The sequence below is a fragment of the Heloderma suspectum genome, chromosome 4 (genome assembly GCF_057233095.1).
Source record: "Heloderma suspectum isolate Gila_16-S chromosome 4, 16-S_ref, whole genome shotgun sequence".
Taxonomy (NCBI): Eukaryota; Metazoa; Chordata; class Lepidosauria; order Squamata; family Helodermatidae; genus Heloderma; species Heloderma suspectum.
The window spans coordinates 115,995,465-116,014,724 of NC_139461.1; the positions used below are offsets into that span (position 1 = coordinate 115,995,465).

The following is a 19,260-nucleotide window of genomic DNA, read 5'->3' on the forward strand; positions in this document are numbered from 1 at the left end:
GCTTGATCCTTGGGAGGAAAGCTATGGCAAACCTAGACAGCATAGTAAGAAGCAGAGACATCACCTTGCTGACAAAGGTTCGTATAGTCAAAGCTATGGTTTTCCCAGTAGCAACGTATGGCTGCGAGAGCTGGACTATAAGGAAGGCTGAGCGCCGAAGAATTGATGCTTTTGAACTGTGGTGCTGGAGAAGACTCTTACAAGTCCCCTGGACTGCAAGGAGGTCAAATCAGTCAGTCCTAAAGGAAATCAACCCTGACTGCTCATTGGAAGGACAGATACTGAAGCTGAAGTTCAAATATTTTGGTCACCTAATGCGAAGAGAAAACTCACTGGAAAAGACCCTGATGCTGGGAAAGATTGAAGGCAAAAGGAGAAGGGGACGGCAGAGGATGAGATGGCTAGATAGTATCACCGATGCAATGAATATGGACTTGAGCACACTCCAGGAGAGAGCGCAGGACAGGAAGGCCTGGCGTGCTATGGTCCATGCGGTCACGAAGAGTCGACATGACTGAACGACTGAACAACAACAACATTGACTGAAAATCAAGCAGCCCTAGCCTGGAAGAATACACAATTGGTGGGCTGCATTTGCCTTGGTGGGTCCTGTGCATAGGCCTGCTTTTCTATGCGGTCAAACTAAATTCAAGAAAATAATGCCACCTCCATGATAGCTTTTACTTGAGTTTGTGAGAATGGGAACAGGCTTAACAGGCTTATTCAGGCAACCTGCTGTCCGAAGTCTTGCCTAGCTTCCAAAACAATGGGACACACTTTTTCAGGTCAAACTAGATGAGACACCACTCATACAGTTAGCAATTGTGTAAATGGCTTTTAAAAAGTAAATAGCAAAGGGATCTGATCTGGATCAGGTCCCCAGCACCTCTGATTATTTTGAAAGAAAAGGCTCTATTTGGCATAAATGGGAGCTCCCCTCCACTACTGCAAATAGCTGAAGGCCCCCAATCCCAATCTGAACTGCAGTGGAAGCAAAGAGCTAGCATCCCCACTCCCCCCCGCCCCCATGCCTACTCCTTATTCTTGAAAAGTAAACCACTCATGGAATTACTAATGGCATTAAATGAGGCCTCATCTAGTCTGGGCCTTAGGAAGCGTGCTAAGACTTGTAGCCTCAGGAGCATGCTAACTCCTATAACTGCAGCATGTCCTGTTATAAACAAAAGGAAGCACATTCACCAGAGATCCCCAATTCAGAGCCAAAGCCCATTTGTTTCTTTATAACATTTACCTTTGACATCTGGGCTGCTGTGTTGCCTTTAGCACCCAAAAAGACCATCGACAGAGCAGAAGAAATACTCAAAGGAGAAAAAAATATGTTCTTTTTACAATCATTTTCACTTAGCTTCTTGCAAAGGTTGAGGGCAAAGGCAGTGTTTGCTGCAGTGAGGCTGTCCATGTTTCAGAACCTATGGAAAAAGCACAAGTGATACATATTCCAGGGGGTCAACCCTCAGTCAACTTTACAAAGACAGTTAAAATATTTTTCAAATCCCACATGTGTCATAATGGCAGATCAACCCACATTCCCCAAGTTCAAATGGTAATGTTTTCATGCTACAGTTCTTTAAAGACAATAGTTGTGTTCTTATGTCACAAACATCAAGAATTCTAAAGAATTCCAGCATATTGTGAATGAGCCAGTATGCTGGTGTTCACTACTCGATCACTCCTGCTTGTCTCCTCCTGCAAGCAGGAGCAGCAACACCACCCTCCCTGAATCTTCTGTCTGTGGTTTGTTTATCATGACATGCAGATTGGGAACTCAGGCATTTCTCTACCCAGACAAGCCAGAGTCATAAACCATGGTTTATTCTTGGCTTCTGCCTCCGGCTTGTCTGGGGAGAGACAAGCCAGAATTCCCGGTTCACACATTACAATAACATAAACCATGGGTGCAAGATGCTTAGTTTGTTTAGCTGTTCCCCCTTGCAGAGGGAGCAATTGAAGCACAGGTTCCGCTCATTCACAATTCACAGTTTAAATGAGTGTGACATGCAAATGCAGCCAATTATCAGCATACATTAAAATGTGCAGGAAGAGAACACTGCACATCCACTTGAACTCCAGGAAATTCAGTCTCTGTACATTCATTACATGCCGCATTAACCACCTTCAGAACTTTTTAAAGAATTAGAGGGAAAAGGGCATTAAGCATCAGTTGTCCTCAGTTTACTTCAAGGCACAATACAGTATTCTTGAAACCACATACTCAGAGAAAGCAATCCTGTGGTCCCTGGCAGACTGTCCCAGGGACCATAAGAATGCTCAGAAGAACACTTCCGAGATTGGACACAGCACTCTGACGTTGGTTGGGACAGACGGAGATCCGAAACCCAAACCCCTTGCTGCAACCTTGGAGAGGGGGAAAAGGGGGCATCCTGGTGGGTGAGGAGGGGAGGAGACCAGAGAGGCCAGGATACAAGTTATCCTGAGCCTCCTTCCCTCCCTCTCCAAAGTGCCCTTGCTAGACAGGCTGAAACTCTCCTTCACACTGTGTGTCTACTGCAGCAAATAATGGTAGAACCTGGCCTGGGTAATACGTGAATTGTGGATAGAACCATCATTCCTTCTAATGGCCAAGTTTCTATCAGCTTGAAAGCAAAAAGGGGCCACACAAAATCAATGGGGAAACCCCTTGGATATACAGAAGAATACAAATCTGTAACTTCTAAGCGAAGGCAATTCTTTAAAAAAACACCCAAATGTTTCTGTGCGGCTAGGACCTATGGAACATTGAGGATGGGGAGATAAGGAGGTTGGAGCAACTCATCTCATTGGCATTCCATAGGAACCTAGAAGACAAAAAGATCAATTCCTGCCTCAGCTGCTACCAACTTCTGTTGCGGGGTGGAGTAGAGGAGACAGTCCCATCCAACCATTGCTTTCTATGGGCAGTTCTCACTTCCATGCCAGTGGAGGCTGAGAAAAGGAGTCTAAGGTAACAATCAGGAAAAGCCTCCTGACTGTTAGAGCAATACGACAATGGAACCCATGACCTAGGGAGGTGGTGGGCTCTCCCACACTGGAGGCGTTCAAGCTGAGGCTGGACAGCCATCTGTCAGGGATGCTCTGACTTAGATTCCTGCACTGAGCAGGGGGTTGGACTCGACGGTCTTGTAGGCCCCTTCCAACACTACTATTCTATGATTCTATGAAAAAGTAAAGCAGACATTGAGGGTAGCAATTAAGCCTATGATTCAGGGCAGCTGAGCCATGGAATGTTGAAGGTGTCAGAAGGTAGAGGGTGAGAGGAAAATGGTTTGCTTGGACTCCTAAAAGCTTGTGGTACCCTAGAGAAGGGGATTAGGGCTGGGCCTGCAGGGAAGGGGGGAAAGAAATGGATGCCACACAGTTTTTTGGTTTTTTTTTAAAGCTATATAGGGGGACGTATCAGGCAGCAGAAGGGTACCATTTTCCCTTCCCAGTCTCCAGAAACATCTTCTCAGCTCCGTAAGCACAAAGGTCCTACCCTGGGTTGGCCAGAACAGGAGCACTCCTAGTTGGTGCTGCAAACACCTGCAACATTTTGTTGTAGGTCTAGGAAAGCTCTTCTATAGTTTAAGAGAAAGCCAGGCACCTGCTAATCTTAGGTTTCTACACACATGCAATTTAACACCCCAGAAATGCATTCTAGTAATGAAGAATCAGCTGTAGACAAGCTCTGACAAGTTTAACAGCCTGTAGTCAAACATTCCTCAACTCTTACACCTAGGCTGTTACAAGCTGACACATATTTTAAATACAAAAGGCTCCATCATTCAATTCAATGCCATAATTCACTCCAAAGCCTTAGCTTATTTTAATTGTCTATCCACAGCAGTTTCTGTGAGCTAACAAGTCATGTGTGTTCCAGTCTAGCGGAATTATAAACCTTCTTGGTGAGAGTGGCTTTAAAGCTGTAGAACCAGTTTTGCAATATCCCCCCCCCCCGGCTTTCCTGATCTTTCTTTGCATGGACTTTTGATAGGAAATCCATCTGGGTTTCTTTTTAGACTATTTTTCACTGCACACCTGTGAACTTACTTTTAAACCTGCATTCCTGCACAGCTGCATGCGAAGGTGCTCATGCAGTTACTTGAAAACAGGCAATCTGAAACTGCAGCATGACTTCCCACTTCTCTCGCACTGCAGCACTATACTGCAGCTTGGGACACATACTTGCGCTATAAACACAAATGTTGAACACTCCTTTCAGACTCCCCCTACCTCTCCCACAATTACAGCATCATGCATTGGTGTGTAGCACTTTAACACATTGCTGATACAGCGCTCCGTTCATTCATGTATTCTCATGGAGCAGCAATTGCATTTTTAGAAAATACTGGCATAGCAGTGCCTCACAAATGAATGGAACTCCACCATAGAGCCTAGCCTAGATTTGTCCCAGCTTGAAAGGTGGAAGACTTTACATTCCCCAAATCCTATGGGAATAAGCCTATTATCTTCACTAAAGGTAAACAATTATGGAATGATCTCCGAGGAGGCCTGCCTGGCACCAGCATTGTTATATTTTCGATGCCAGGTTAAGTCCTTTCTCTTTTCTCAGGCATTGAGCATCATATGATGAGTTTTAATGAAGTCCTGGATTTGTTTATGGTTGTTTAGAGTTGTTTTTAGATATATGTTGTTCGTCTGTGTGTTGTCTGTTTGTATGTTTCATGTAAATCGTTTTTAAACTTTGCTTACTATATTTTTAATAGCTTTTAATCTTTGTAAACCAGCCAGAGAGCTTTGGCTAAGGAGCGGTATAGAAATGTGCGACCCTGTTGATTCTCCTGGATCTCTCAACGGCTTTCGATACCACCTACCATGGTATCCTTCTGAATAGGTTGTCTGTGTTGGGAGTTGGAGGCACTGCACCACAGTGGTTCCACTCCTACTTAGATGGCCGATTCCAGAATGCGGGGGGATTAGTGCTCTGTGCCTTGGCAATTGTGCCATGGGGTTCCACAGGGCTCTGTTTTATCCCCTACGCTGTTCAACATCTACATGAAACTGCTGGGGGAGGTTATCCGGAGGTGTGGGCTGAGGTGCCATCAATACGCAGATGACACCCAGCTCTACTTCTCCTTTTCATCAAAGCCAGGTGAGGCAGTGGCTGTTCTGAATCAGTGTCTGGGCGCAGTAATGGACTGGATGAGGGCCAATAAACTGAAACTCATTCCAGACAAGACGGAGATACTGTTAGTGCGTGGTTTGTCTGCCCGGCTAGGTAATGTTCAACCTGTTCTGGTGGGGGTTGTGCTCCCCCTAGTTCGTAGTTTGGGCATGCTCTTGGACCCAGAACTGTCACTGGAGGCACAAGTCAACTTAGTGGCATGGAACACCTTTTATAAGCTTAGGCTGATATACCAACAACGCCCTTTTCTGGACAGAGATAGCCCAGCTACAGTTATCCAGGCTCTGATAACCTCTCGACTGGATTACTGCAATGCGTTATACGTGGGGCTGCCTTTGAAAATGGTCCAGAAACTTCAGCTAGTTCAAAACAAGGCAACAAGATTAGTAACAGGGACTGGCCAACAAAATCACATTGCACCAGTAGTTTTCCAGCTGCCAGTCCATTTCCAGGCCCAATTCAAAGTGCTGGCATTAACATTCAAAGCTCTAAACAGCTTGGGGCCTGGTTATCTGAAAGATCACCTCCTCCCATATGTGCCTGCCCAGACACTAAGATCATCCTCAGGGAACCTTCTCGAGGAACCCACACCAAAGGAAGTGAGGCAGGTGGCTACGAGGAGGGCCTTTTCTGCTGTGGTCCCCCGGGGCTGTGTGGAATGAGCTCCCTAGAGAGGTTCGCCTGGCACCTACACTGTACTCCTTCCAGCGTCAGGTGAAGACTTTTTTATTCTTCCAGTATTTTAACATTTTAGCTTCCTAATCTTCTAGCTCTGATGTTTTAAATCTGTATTTTAAATCTCTGCATTGGTGCTAGGTTTTATTCTGGTTGTATTGTTATAGTTTTAAGCTTTCATATTTTATATTGTTTTATGCCGCACTCTGTGGCTTTAATTTCTGTGAACTGCCACGACAGCTTCGGCTATTGGGCAGTATAGAAAGAAAGAAAGAAAGAAAGAAAGAAAGAAAGAAAGAAAGAAAGAAAGAAAGAAAGAAAAAATAAAATAAAATAAAATAAAATAAAATAAAATAAAATAAACAAACACACACTAGTTGTTTCCCAGGCATACAGAGGAAGCTAGAAGCTGGGGAAATTGTATATGATTGAAGAGGCATAACACCTCTGTTAATAACGCCTCTATTAAATCTATTAATTTTTAATTAAAAAAATTAAAAAGAAGAGGCATAACACAGAAGGCCTACTAGGCCTGGATAAGAAATCCAGGCATTGAAGTGAGCTACATCAGCATGGGAAATCCAGGCATGAAAGAGAGTAATTGTGATGCACCACTAGCTTGTCGATATTACAATGGATTTCCGCAATTCCATTATACTCCACCCATTGGTGTACACAGTTCCCTTTTGTGTGCTCCAGTTCACATGACAGCCTGCACCCTGGTATGCAGTTGTTTAATCCTAAAACACAAAATATATACCAACAAGAGCAATATTACAACGGCTACAAAGAAGTAGAATTACAAGATGCCATGCTAGGCTCTACATATTTTTCATAGTTGTGTTCCATCCCTAAACGATATCTCCCCAGTGACGTGTGGTAAGATCCTCCATATTTTGCATGACTGACAAGCTCAGTTCATTCTTGTTGAATTCTCAATATCATCTTATCATTTTTAGACAAGGCCTTCAATTCAGACAGGACACCTTCACTTTCCCATAGGGCCTGGGCCACAGAAGTGACATTGAAACCCATGGGAAGCGTGAAACTCCATTCTTTGGCTTCCCATCCTAGGATCCAGTTTACTCATTTACAATACCCTGCAGCCGTGCTTGGCTGAGAAATGTTACAGCAACACACCTGCATGGGTTGCGGGGATGTGCTTTCATCTTCCCAATATATTACATTCGAGGATACTGCACAAACACTTTCTCTGCCATTATCAATTACTCTAGGAGCATCGTTACTCAGTTGGGTTCACGCACAAATAGCGCTACTAAATTTATAATAGTAGATGGGAGGGGTGCTCCCCCTCTATACAATTGCCTTTCAGTGTCCCTATATGGGAATCATTCCATGTACTCCTGACAAAACTGAAAGGTAACGTTCCGTTCCGCAGACCAAGCACTTTGGCTGATTCCAAGGAATGGGCAAATATAATTTTTGGCCAGATATTACCCAATTACCCACCCCAGTGATATTCATACAATTCCCGTTAACACTAGTTGTATTGTTTCTACAATACAACTCGTCTCTCACCAACAGGCAAACAAACTTAATGGCTGTGTTATCCTTGGATGGCACTTAGCACCATACACACTTGGGGCGTGTTTCCATGCTATCGGCTTCACTTTGTTTGCAACTTTGGTGCAATGTTTCCTGAATCGCATCTTCTCATTTTCCAGTTTCCACAGTGCTTAAAGTTCTGGCTTATCATCGCTGTAGCCTGGGGCTCTGTGGTGTTTCCACTGAGCTCTAATCAAATTATTTTCTTGATGGCTGGGTGGAGTCTGAGTGGAGTCTGGGTTAGGTCTGATTACCTCATCAGAGTTCCCACCTCCTGGGCCATGTTTCCAGGACAATGGAAGGAGAAGCTAATGGAGGAGTAGTGGATTTTTAAAAAGGAATCAGCTTTGCTGTGAAGAGAGGCTTCCCCCCTCCCTCACTTTCTCCTTTCACCTGAAAGTCCAGATGCACCTGCATTTCAGGAGCAAGCCTAATTGAGCACAATGGGAGTTACTTCTGAGTAGACACACATATGCTTGTTCTGGGAAAGGGGGGGGGAGAACACAAAGAGGGAAACCAGCCCCCATTTTAACCCAGAGGACTTCATTGTCCACAATGGGAGTTACTTCTGATTAGACACTAATGGGTTTGTTGTGAGAAAGAGAGCAGTAAACACAAAGACAGAAACCAGCCCCCACTGTAACCCACAGGATATCTATAACAAAGCTGTGAAGTACTTTCTTCCTAAGGCAATTATTCAGAGCCTCGAGATCCCACTTCATCGCACTTAAGGAATTTGGCTTTAAATTGTGCCAAGTCAATTGAGGGGGAATCTCTCTAAGTTCTGATGTGGGCACTCAAAGGCAAGCCTAATTGACCGCAATGGGGGTTCCTTCTGAGGAGACACTAATGTGTTTGTTGTGGGAAAGAGACAGAATCCAGCCCCCATTTTAACCCACAAGATCTCTACAAGGAAGCTGCGAAGGAGTTACATTCTAAAGCAATGGACCGGAGCGTCGAGATCACGCTTAATCGCATTTAAGGAATTGGGCTTTGATATGTGCCATGTCAATTTAGGGGCTTCTCTGTTATTGGCAAGCCTCATCCAGCCCAATAGGAGAAAACACCCCTTGACTGGGGTCATGGGCTGTGTTCTAGTGCTTACTTTCAATGATGTTTTAAAAGTTGGTCCCTCAGCATCCTGCTCCAAAATGGCAATGAAACGTCCAAAAAACAGGGTGGGAAAGGGCTGGGTCACTGAGGTCAGAGTGACACACCCACAAAGGCTGGGCTACACACCCCATTGGCAGGACTATGATACTGAACCCAGTGTGGTTGTGGAAACAGGTCAATAATGGAGCCAAAGCAAGCTGGAAAAGTCGGACTATAACCAGTCTCAGAAGAAGCGGTTTTTCTTCGTTAAAATGCAGGGCTGGTGCTGAATGGCCACGACATCATGTAAACACAGAGTTGGACTCTGGTGTTGAAATCACTTGATGACAAGGCCCCAAGGAAGTAGCCAACAGTTCAGGTAAGGTCCATACAGGAATAAGGAATAACAGCTACAGACATATCATTCTACTATGTGCATACAGGAAGAAAGATACACAATAACAATTTATTGGGTTGTCACATTTTACAACTCTCGTCATTGTCTTGTCCAGTATAGACAATATGAGTGGGGTGATTACCCATCTCTCCCATTCTGGCACCACCTGTGAGAAAGTATACAATCAATTATTCTCAGCGCCTTAATTTTCTCATATCCAGGCCAACAGGAGATACAGCATTGGTTAACCAAACACATTAGGAGGCTCTTGGCCTCCTGGTGACAAGTTTTCTTCAGTTTGATTTGGGTTGGGTTGGATAAACAATGCATATTTTTTGGCCTGGGATCAGATCCATTGTCTGTGGATCCTTTGTCCTTTCTCTCTTCACATAGTCTGATCTGGCGCTGCCACTTCCTGAATGACAGGCACACTAAATTATCACAGATCAGTTGTGCAATGTACCGATCAAATTTTTAAAAGTGACTTCACTTTAATTAGTACTTGTTCTTCATCTTGATAGTCTGAATCTACCACCCCTCCTGACACCTGAATTCCTTTGAGAGCCATACCAGATCATTGGCAATCTGTTCTTAAGTCCCCTGAGGGACTGAAACTCCAATTCCCAACGGCATAATCACTTGCCCCCTCCCCACACACATACACCTTCGGAGTGGTACAAGGTTGTTCTAGCACTTTCTGGCATAGCTTTCATTGGTCTACACCACAAGGTTGGATTTTCTATACCTTCAGATATTCCATCTCTGGGGTATCACCACTCCACCATGCATTGTAGAGGTATTTGGCCCTCACTCAGGGGACAGCTGTTGAGTTCACTTTCAGCCTGCTCTAAATCTGTCCCCTACCCTTTTCAGAATATAATCTGGAGTTGGTTGTTTCACTTTCTGCTTTAACAGCCCATTCACAGCTAGGGGTGATGGGGAATAGGGATACCCATTGAATCTTCGATTCACTGGCCCATTCTTGCACTTCTGTGCCTGTAAGATGACTTTCAGTGTCAAACTGGATTCAGTTGGGTCATAGAATCATAGAATAGTAGGGTTGGAAGGGGCCTATAAGACCATTGAGTCCAACCCCCTGCTCAATGCGGGAATCTAAGTCAAAGCATCCCTGACAGATGGCTGTCCAGCTTCATCTTGAATGTCTTCAGTGTGGGAGAGCACACTACTTCCCTAGGTAGTTGGTTCCACTGTCGTATTGCTCTAACAGTCAGGACGTTTTTCCTGATGTTCAGCCGGAATCTGGCTTCCTGTCACTTGAGCCCATTATTCCATGTCCTGCATTCTGGGATGATTGAGAAGAGATCCTGGCCTTCCTCTCTGTGACAACCTTTCAAGTACTTGAAGAGTGCTATCATATCTCCCCTCAGTCTTCTCTTCTCAAGGCTAAACAGGCCCAGTTCTTTCAGTCTCTCTTCATAGGGCTTTGTTTCCAGTCCCCTGATCATCTTTGTTGCCCTCCTCTGAACCCTAGGGATGGCGGAGAATTTCTCCACGAATCTTCGGGAGGCCGAGCGCTGAGGCATTCGGCCCCCCGAAAGTGTTGGGGAAATTCTCCGCCAGCCCCCCCCCCCCCGGGATGGGACTTACCGTGGCCGAATGTCCCTCTCGGCGGCGGGTCCCGGCGGCGGGTCGGCAGCGTTTCGTTGGGGGTGGGGGCGGCGGCCGGTCTCCCGACCGGCTGCCGCCGCCGCCATTACAAAATAAAAAAGTAAAAAAACACACACACCCGTGATAGGCTACGTGACGATTTATGTAGGCTATCACGGCTAGATTTCCAAAGTCAGCCGTGATAGGCTACGTAAATCGTCACGTAGCCTATAACGGGTGACTTTGGGGAAAAAAAAACGCGTACGCAAATTGTGGCGGCCCGTGGGCGCCGCCATCTGCGTTCCTTATTTTGGCACGTCTAGTCTACATAAAGATTTACATAGACTACGGCGAAAATAAGGGCAACGCAAATAGCGTTCCCTTATTTTCGCCGTAGTCTACGTAAATCTTTACGTAGACTAGACGTGCCAAAATAAGGAACGCAAATGGCGGCGCCCATGGGCCGCCGCCATTTGCGTATGCGTTTTTTTTTTTCCAAAGTCACCCGTGATAGGCTACGTGACGATTAACATAGCCTATCACGGCTGACTTTGAAACCTAGCCGTGATAGGCTACGTTAATCGTTACGTAGCCTATCACGGGTTTTTGTGTGGTTTTTTTTTCACTTTTTCTTTCACGGCCGGGGAGACGGGGCGCTTCTCCCTGGCCTGAATTTCGGCTGGGCGAAGCGGGGCGCCTCCCCCGCCGGCCTGAATTTCGGCCGGGCGAGGCGGGGCGCCTCCCCCGCCAGCCTGAATTTCGGCCGGGTGAGGCGGGGCGCCTCCCCCCCCTTGCCTGAACTTCGGGGGGAGAAGTGAAGCGCCTCCCCCCCACCGCGAATCACCCCTGCGAAAAGGTAAGTGACTTTCATACTTCCCTACTGAACCCTCTCCAGTTTGTCTGCATCCTTCTTAAAGTATGGTGCCCAGAACTGGACACTGTACTCAAGATGAGGCCTAACCAGTGCTGAGTAGAGGGGAACCAGTACTTCACGGGATTTGGAAGCTATACTTCTATTAATGCAGCCCAAAAGAGCATTTGCCTTTTTTGTAGCCACATCACATTGTTGGCTCATATTCAGCTTGTGACCTACGACAATTCCAAGATTCTTCTCGCTTGTAGTGTTGTTGAGCCAAGTATCCCCCATCTTGTAACTGTGCATTTGGTTTCTTTTTCCTAGGTGCAGAACTTGGCATTTATCTCTATTAAATTCCTGTTGTTTTCTGCCCAGCATTCCAGCCTATCAAGATCACTTTGAATTCTGTTTCTGTCTTCCAGGGTATTAGCTATCCCGCCCAATGTTGTGTCATCTGCAAAGTTGATCATCATTCCCTGCACCTCCTCATCCAAGTCATTAATAAAAATGTTGAAGAGCACTGGGCCCAGGACTGAGCCTTGCGATACCCCGCTCATTACCTCTCCCCAGTTTGAGAAGATCCCATTGATAAGCGCTCTTTGAGTCCGATTCTGCAGCCAACGGTGGATTTACCTGATACTGGTTTCATCTAGCCCACTTTTAGCTAGTTTGCTAATCAGGACATTATGGGGGTATTTCATACCTTCTAATCAAAACATCTAAACACTTAATGGCATTTTGCTAGGCACACCAGAAATAATTGGAATAGGCATTTACCATTGCTGATCAGGTAGTGCCACCATTTGAATTGGAAAAGGGGGCTTATATAACCCACCTGGCATATTTCTCCAGAACTTTGGCTCCTGCTGATTTGGCCCAGTGGGGCTTTGGAGGGGGGCATCTGTTTCACTTTTTGGCACAGTTCACATACTGCATTAACTGTTGCCATTGCATCCATATAACAAGGGATGCCCTCTGTAAAACCCATTCCCAGGTAACCTTAGCTCCTACATGGCCTGATTTTTCTCATGAGCCCAGCAGGCCAAATTTAACATGCTCAAGCTCAGCCAATGAGTTATCAGCTGTTTGTACAGGTCTTGGTCATTTCTGAGGCATGTCCCTTCTGCATGTCTAACACATACAGCTGTTTTGCTGCATCACCTTACCCACCTGCTTTCATACTTCTTGCCCCCATGGGGGAGGTGGTTATATCTGCAGAACTCATCTTGTTTTCACCTGGCAAATCATGTTGTCAATCCTTGATACACTGCTCACAAGTCTGTAAATGTGTACACTGCATCAGATTACTCCTATTAGCATATTTAATGCCATCAGCGCAGCATACTGACTGGATTACCCTAGCCCCAGAAAGTGTGATTCGCTTTCTGGGGTCAGTAGTGGTCCTCTGCCACCCCCTTCTATTTCTATCAACAGAAGGGGGTGGTAGACGCAATTCCACTACTGTTTTCTGCAAATCCACAACAAACATACTCATTTCTGCCTGTGTTAGCAGTGGGAAGGCACAAGCTCAGGAAGTATATAAGACAGACAGTGATTCATTCCTATCCCACTTTCCACACTGTACAGCCATTTAGGATGCAATCCTATGCATGTTTAGACAGAAAAAAAGTCCTACAGCTCTCAGCATTCTCTAGCCAACCATGCTTTGTTCCACGAAGTCAGCCATGCTGGCTGGGAAACGCTGGAAGCTGTAGGATGTTTTTCTAGAGCTGTGCACAAATGACCTCTCAAAGTTCTCCACCCTTGTGGGCAGAGAAACTAGGGGGCCATTTCACCAAATTTCTCCAGTTGGAGGAGAAATTCTCCAATGATTTCTCACTGGTTGGGCTCACCACTGGCAAGGGTTATAGCACAACTTCTTTTTTTCCTAAGAGGTTTTCTTTTTTGCGCTGCCACTGCAAGTGTCAACAGCAGCAACTCCACTGGGCATTCTCCACAATACACGATACCTACCATTGCTCTGGGGCATAGCGGGGAGGGGAAAGCATAACCCACCAAAAAATGAGGAAGAACATTACAGGAACTTCTGCAAAGCCCCCTTTTATTTTGGGGTGGGGAGAAAAGGCTCAGGGCTTTTCTGAGAAAAATGTCTTCTGAGAAATTTTGGATCATCTCTAGTTGCCATTCTTCAGCTCTTTCCCCAGGATCTTCCAGACATTAAATTTCTTAGCAGTGATTGTGGATACATCTTGCCTCTAATACAGTACAGAAAGTTGATTGTACAATGAAAGACAAGGCACTCATACACACTCCTCTGCCACCTCTTAAGTAAGGTATGCACAAGAACCCAAACCCAACCCATGAGAATTTCTCCAAAATTTCTTCTGCTTTGAATTTCTTTTTGAAAGCAATTTCTTTTCTATCAAATTGAATGAGAATGGTTGAAAATGATGTGGAAGAAATGTTCAGCACAGCACTATATTTTTCCTCCTAAACACGCACAGGATCGCACCCTTAAGGATTTTGTAATACAAATTTAAAAATGCAGTTGGGTTACCACTTCCCCCTCCTACCTCACATCTAAACAAGTAGTTATTTTATCATAGCGATTTCCTCTTCTTAATTATACCAGGATGCGCATTAAAAAGTTTCTGAAGCCTCTCTGGAGAAGCACCTATGGAGCAGCAACTTACGTAAGACTGGTGGCTGTGTCAGCCCTGGCTTCACAAGTTCCCCCTCCCCACCTTCTTTTTCTAGGAGGGAAGCACTTCTTCTATTTGCCATTCCAGGGCCACAGTCCACCCTCACTAGGGTGTAGCAATCCACAGCACAGCATTCAAACTTGTCCCATTCTCCATGAGGCACCCCACCCTTTTCTATAGGAAGTACACCTCGTAATTGACACTTCACAACTAATGTAAAGTACAAGCAGCACATCAGCCAAGATCTTTCTCAGAGAGAATAAAATAAGCAGGCTCATTGGAAGGACAGATACTGAAGCTGAAGCTCAAATATTTTGGCCACCTAATGCGAAGAGAAAACTCCCTGGAAAAGACCTGATGCTGGGAAAGACTGAAGGCAAAAGGAGAAGGGGACGGCAGAGGATGAGATGACTGGACAGCATCACCGATGCAATGAACATGAGCTTGAGCACACTCCGGGAGAGAGCGCAGGACAGGAAGGAAGGCCTGTGCTGTGGTCCATGAGGTCACAAAGGGTCAGAGATGACTTAATGACTGAACAACAACAAGGAGTTCAATGCATCTTAAAATAGAAGTGAGGAAAAAGTTTTAGGCACGAGTTGTGCATTCAGACTTGAACTATTAAAATCCAGTCTTTCCCCGCTCCATAGCTGGTTAGAAATTTTCAATGAAAATTAAACCCACATCAGACAACACCAACAGCAGGCATAGGGGTGGGGACACTTTTTTTGTTTTCAGTGCTCCTGTGCTTGAGAGAGCGGAGGACAGGAAGGCCTGGCATGCTGTGGTCCATGGGGTCACAAAGAGTCGGACGTGACTGAACAACAAAGCAGGCAGAAACTGTGCAGTGAAGCCTTTCCCAGGATGGGGACGCAGTGAAGGGGAAAGACACTTTTACTAGATTTCTGCCTCTGCCACGCTGCTGTTCAAAGCACAGCAGCCCTGCTCCCGCCCACGACTGCCAACCAGATTAGACACCACCACAGAGTCACACCCAGACGCTACTTTATTCCACGAAGTCAGTCCCAGTCCTACTCCTAAACTTCCTCGCGGGGTTATACTCTTCAATCCGGCCAGCAACTGCTGCGTCGTACAAAATAAGCCTTCAACAGGTATCGCTGAAACTTATCGTAGCGTAAGATTTCATGGACTAGGATGCCTATGACGAAGCGGACTCAAGGCAGTTCACGCCACAATAGATCCGGCGCTCCCTCCGCCACGTTCAGTGCGGGATCGGGGCGGCGCGCTTACGCGGAAGTAAAAGAAAAAGTTAATGCTCGCCTACGCACGCTCCTCACTGTCCCCAAAGAATCGTGCGTGTTTGTTTCCCGGCCTTCTGAAAGCAGGGTCTGCACTGCTGCCAGTTTTACTCCGGTTGCATTTTTCATTCTGTAGTTTCAATCTATTATATTGTATATTGCATTTTCGGTTGCATTTTTTTGTGGCTTTACTTTTGTGAGCCGCCCGAAGAGCCTTAGCTATTGGGCGGCACAAAAATGAAATAAATAAATGCCCCCAGCCCCAGCCCCGAGCAAGCAGAAGGCGCCCAAGAGGAGCAAAGTGTTCGCACGCACAGCCTCCCCAACATCGCAACCGCCGCCTCCCTCCCAGGGTTACACCCGGAGCAACGAACAAGTAAGGCAGGAGCAGGCTGTACCAGGAGGCAGGGATGAGGGAGGCGGCTGCTGCACGGCACTCGCTCGCGGTTAAGCTCTGGCTGTCAGGCGAAGGGAGGCGCCGGAAAGGTTGCCACGAAGCCGGGAGGAACCGCGAGCAATCCTTCCCGGGAGGCGCTCGGCCCGCACAGCCGGCTTCCCTCCCTCAGCGGCCGTCCAGAAAGCGAATGGGGAGGGCGCGCCGCGGGCGCAGGAGACTGGCTCGCCGCCTCCAGCGCCGTATGTTTACCGACGGCTTCCTTCCCGCTGAGCATGCGCGCGACGGGGCGCCCCTGCCCGGAAGGCGCCCGAGCCGCGGCCCTTTCGGCCGGCGAGGCGAGGCAGGGCGGGGCTTCTCCCGCGCTGGGAGCGATCCCTGCTTTTCGGGGGCGGAAGATTCCCTCCCCGGGAATTTGTCACGAAACAGCATCGGCCCGCCCTCGAGCAGGAGGGTGGACGTTAGGCGTACGCTCGCACCGCGGCCCTAGTAATGCTCACCTAGTGAGCCGCTTAGTCCGAGGAGGCTTACTCTCAAGTCGCGGCCCGAGGCTGCCCTGCAAGCCTGGGCAAAGGATACTGAAGCCAGCACAAGGCAGCAGGAACGCCGCCCAAGGGGCGGCGCACGGCGCCCGCGCGTGTCGTTCGACTGAGTCTTCATAGGGCCAGACGAGGCAGGACGACAGTGGCCGCCACTGGAGGCTGGTGGCTCTGATTGCGGCGGGGCCGCGCATCCATTCCGGATTTCAGGCAGAACCCGCCAGGACTCCAAGGGGGCTGTCCAAGGTGCTGAATCTAATTTGGGGGACAGAGTTCGGCCCCTTGGAGAGCTCCTTTAGAGTTCTGGCGGCTCTGTCCGAAACCCAGAATGGATTCGCGGCCCCGCCGAAATCGGAGCCACCAGCCTCCACTGGTGGCAGCGTGGGCAACGCTGAGCTCGGTGGACCAGTAGTCCGGCTCCGTAGAAGGCAGCTTCCGTTCCTGCTGTGCTGTGGTATAGCATCCCTCTGCCCCAGCGGTGCTGCAACCCTAGCAAGCAGGATACAAGCGCTGAATGAGCCTGGCATCTTTATTAATCTCCTTCCATCCCATTTCAGAAATGAAAAACAGGGTTTAGCCGTTGCCCCCGCCCCCCCCCCGCCCCCGGTTATAAAGTCTCAGCTCTTCCACAAGAGATTGCATCTCTCATTCTCTTCTCCAGGGCAGATGAGAAACGCTGAGACCAACCCAGGCTCTGCCCGATAAAATGCTGCCTCGGTCAGCCCTTTGGAACAGGTGGATGTGGTGGACGCCTCAGATTCTTTCCGTTTCAGCCAAATCTCCCCACCAGTTTTTCTCACAGTGACCGCAGCAATGATTGAGCAAAGGGTCCAGGTCCAGAATTGTCCTTTTATTGACTGAAAAAGTGTTGTTTCTTGCCAATGGCAGGTGCAGCCCTACGGCATATCTACACCAGCCTAAAATCCTGCATTTTAAAATGGGGCTTTCTGCTTCGGTTTTAAATGCAGGATCACAACGACTCCCCCTTTCACGTGCTTCCTTTCCCCCCTCCCCTTCCCCCTCCTTCTCCCCCTATCTGAGTCTTCCATTATCTTTCACTGATCTCGCTCCTCTTTTTGCCGCGTGTCCTCTGTTCACGGGAGAAACTGAAGCGGGACACAACGGGTAATTTCATAGCTCATTATCTGCAGTCCATTTAAAAACGGAACAAAGGGCCTTTGGTGCAGGAGACGCCCTGGAAGTTCCCGGGGTCATGTAAAGAGCCCGCAAACTTACGTGAAGGAGCCGTCTCACTGGCAGGATAAAAGCTCCGTGTGAAGGAGCCCCTAGTCAGGCACCGCCCAACGAGCGTTGCAGCTGGCCAGTGGAGGCTGGTGGCTCCGATTTTGGTGGGGCTGTAAATTCATTCTGAGTTTCACTCAGGACCAGCCAGAACTCCACAGGAGCTATCCAAGGTGCTGAATCCGTTTTGGGGGTAGGGCTCAGCACCTTGAATAGCTCCTTTAGAGTTCTGGCTGGTTCTGACTGAAACCCAGAATAGGTGCACAGCCCCACAGCAATTGGAGCCACCAGCCTCCACTGGAGGCGGCTCTAGGGCGGGGTGTGGGCTGCAGCTGAGGGGGCAACAACACAAGGTTGAGTGGCACCTCAGGCGCCACCCTTCTGTGTCTGTAGGGAGGGAAGGGAAAGGAGCTGACTGGGTTGGGTGGCTTCCTATTTTCAGGAAGACTGCAAGTGTTGCCCTCACAGCACTGGAAGTGAGGAGAACAGTGTGACAGTAGAGTGAGAAAACATTACCCTTACTTGTGAGAAGCATAAACCCCCACCCACCCACCCTCTCTCACCAGTATGAAGGTGAATAGCCAAAAGCATATTCAGGAACCATAAGAGCAGCCCTGCTGGATCAGACCAAGGGTCCATCTAGTCCAGCATTCTGTTCACACAGTGCCCAGCCAGCTGTCAGCCCAGAACCCACAAGCAGGCCACAACTGTTTTAGTCCATGGCCAATATTAACACAGAGCCAGATTACAGCCAAATCCACACACACACAGATCAGAAACCATCTCCTCAGTCCTCATCCCAGGACTTCTTCATTCCGCACAAGGAAGGTGAAAACGTGCCAGCTCTCACTATAGACAAAAGAGAAAAACTCCCTCTTCACAGCCCCAGTAAAGGTACAGCGTCTTGCACCACAGTGATGCTAGGAAGCAGAGCTGGCCCTATCATTAGGTAGAGTGAGACAGCTGCCTCAGGTCTAGAGGGCAGCAGAGAGGGGCAGCAAGGTGTCAGAGGACACAGCTGTATATGTACCACACAGCCTGCCCTGTGCCCCCTAAGCTTCCCTGTTGCCCTCAGATGCAGTAGAGGCAACCAGCATTGAAATAAGATCCAGCTGCCAGTCTGGTCAGCTTTTGTGCATGGAATGGGGAGCCATCTTGTCCTTTGCCTCAGGCAACACAACCTCTTGTGCCAGCCTTACTAGGAAGGGATGTTTGGGTGAGTTTCTGGCAAGCCATTTCAGTTTTAGTACCTGAAGGGCCATGTCTTCAAGGTCAGAGATTGTGAGAAGTAAGAGCATGTAGTAGCCTTGCTTTTTTAAAAAAAAAAACCTCTGGACTTTGCTATGTGTATAAGAGGATTTTATGATTTCATGTATAGCAAATTTTCAGGGACTGACATTCCTGGACCCTAAACAGGGCAATCCCCTCTCATTTAACCACATGCCAGGTAAAGCAATTCTAAATTGTAGCCCCTAAGATATTTCCTATCCATATTTTTGCCAGTGATATGGGGTGGAAAATTTTCCATTTCATAAGCTCATTAATAAGAATGAATGGATCCAATTACAAATACAATATAAACAAGCTTGGCAGCTTCTATGTTGTAATTAATGTTTTTCAGGTGAATATCCTAGCAAGTTTGTGAGTGAATGAATACATATATGTCACTGACATACATATGGGTGCCATCACATAAGGCTTTTAGCGTGGACTTGTGGTGGGTCACTCACAGAAGTTTGCAGGTCCTTTTCACGACGTCATCAACCTCCAGGGCATATCTAGTGGTATTTCCCAGTTCTTCCATGTTAAAAAGATCCAGAGATAAT

The 19,260-nt window shown here is 47.4% G+C and overlaps 1 protein-coding gene across 7 annotated transcripts in view; it reads right to left on the reverse strand.

The window, feature by feature from the left end:
• LOC146347336 (serpin B6-like) overlaps positions 1–16,272 on the reverse strand; it is a 31,313-nt gene extending 15,041 nt beyond the window's left edge. The window contains exons 1-3 of one of the 7 annotated variants that reach the window (XM_084850497.1): positions 15,658–15,930; positions 12,508–12,616; positions 1,253–1,430 (exon numbers count right to left, since the gene is read on the reverse strand). In XM_084850497.1, the coding sequence (XP_084706623.1) occupies positions 1,253–1,420 (168 nt within the window). In that variant the 5' untranslated portion in view covers positions 1,421–1,430; positions 12,508–12,616; positions 15,658–15,930. Of the gene's footprint in view, positions 1–1,252; positions 1,431–12,507; positions 12,617–13,871; positions 15,931–16,153 lie in introns of those variants that run through there. The other 6 variants (XM_084850498.1, XM_084850499.1, XM_084850496.1 and 3 more) reach the window with 6 other exon arrangements.
• Between the last annotated feature and the right edge of the window lie 2,988 nt (positions 16,273–19,260).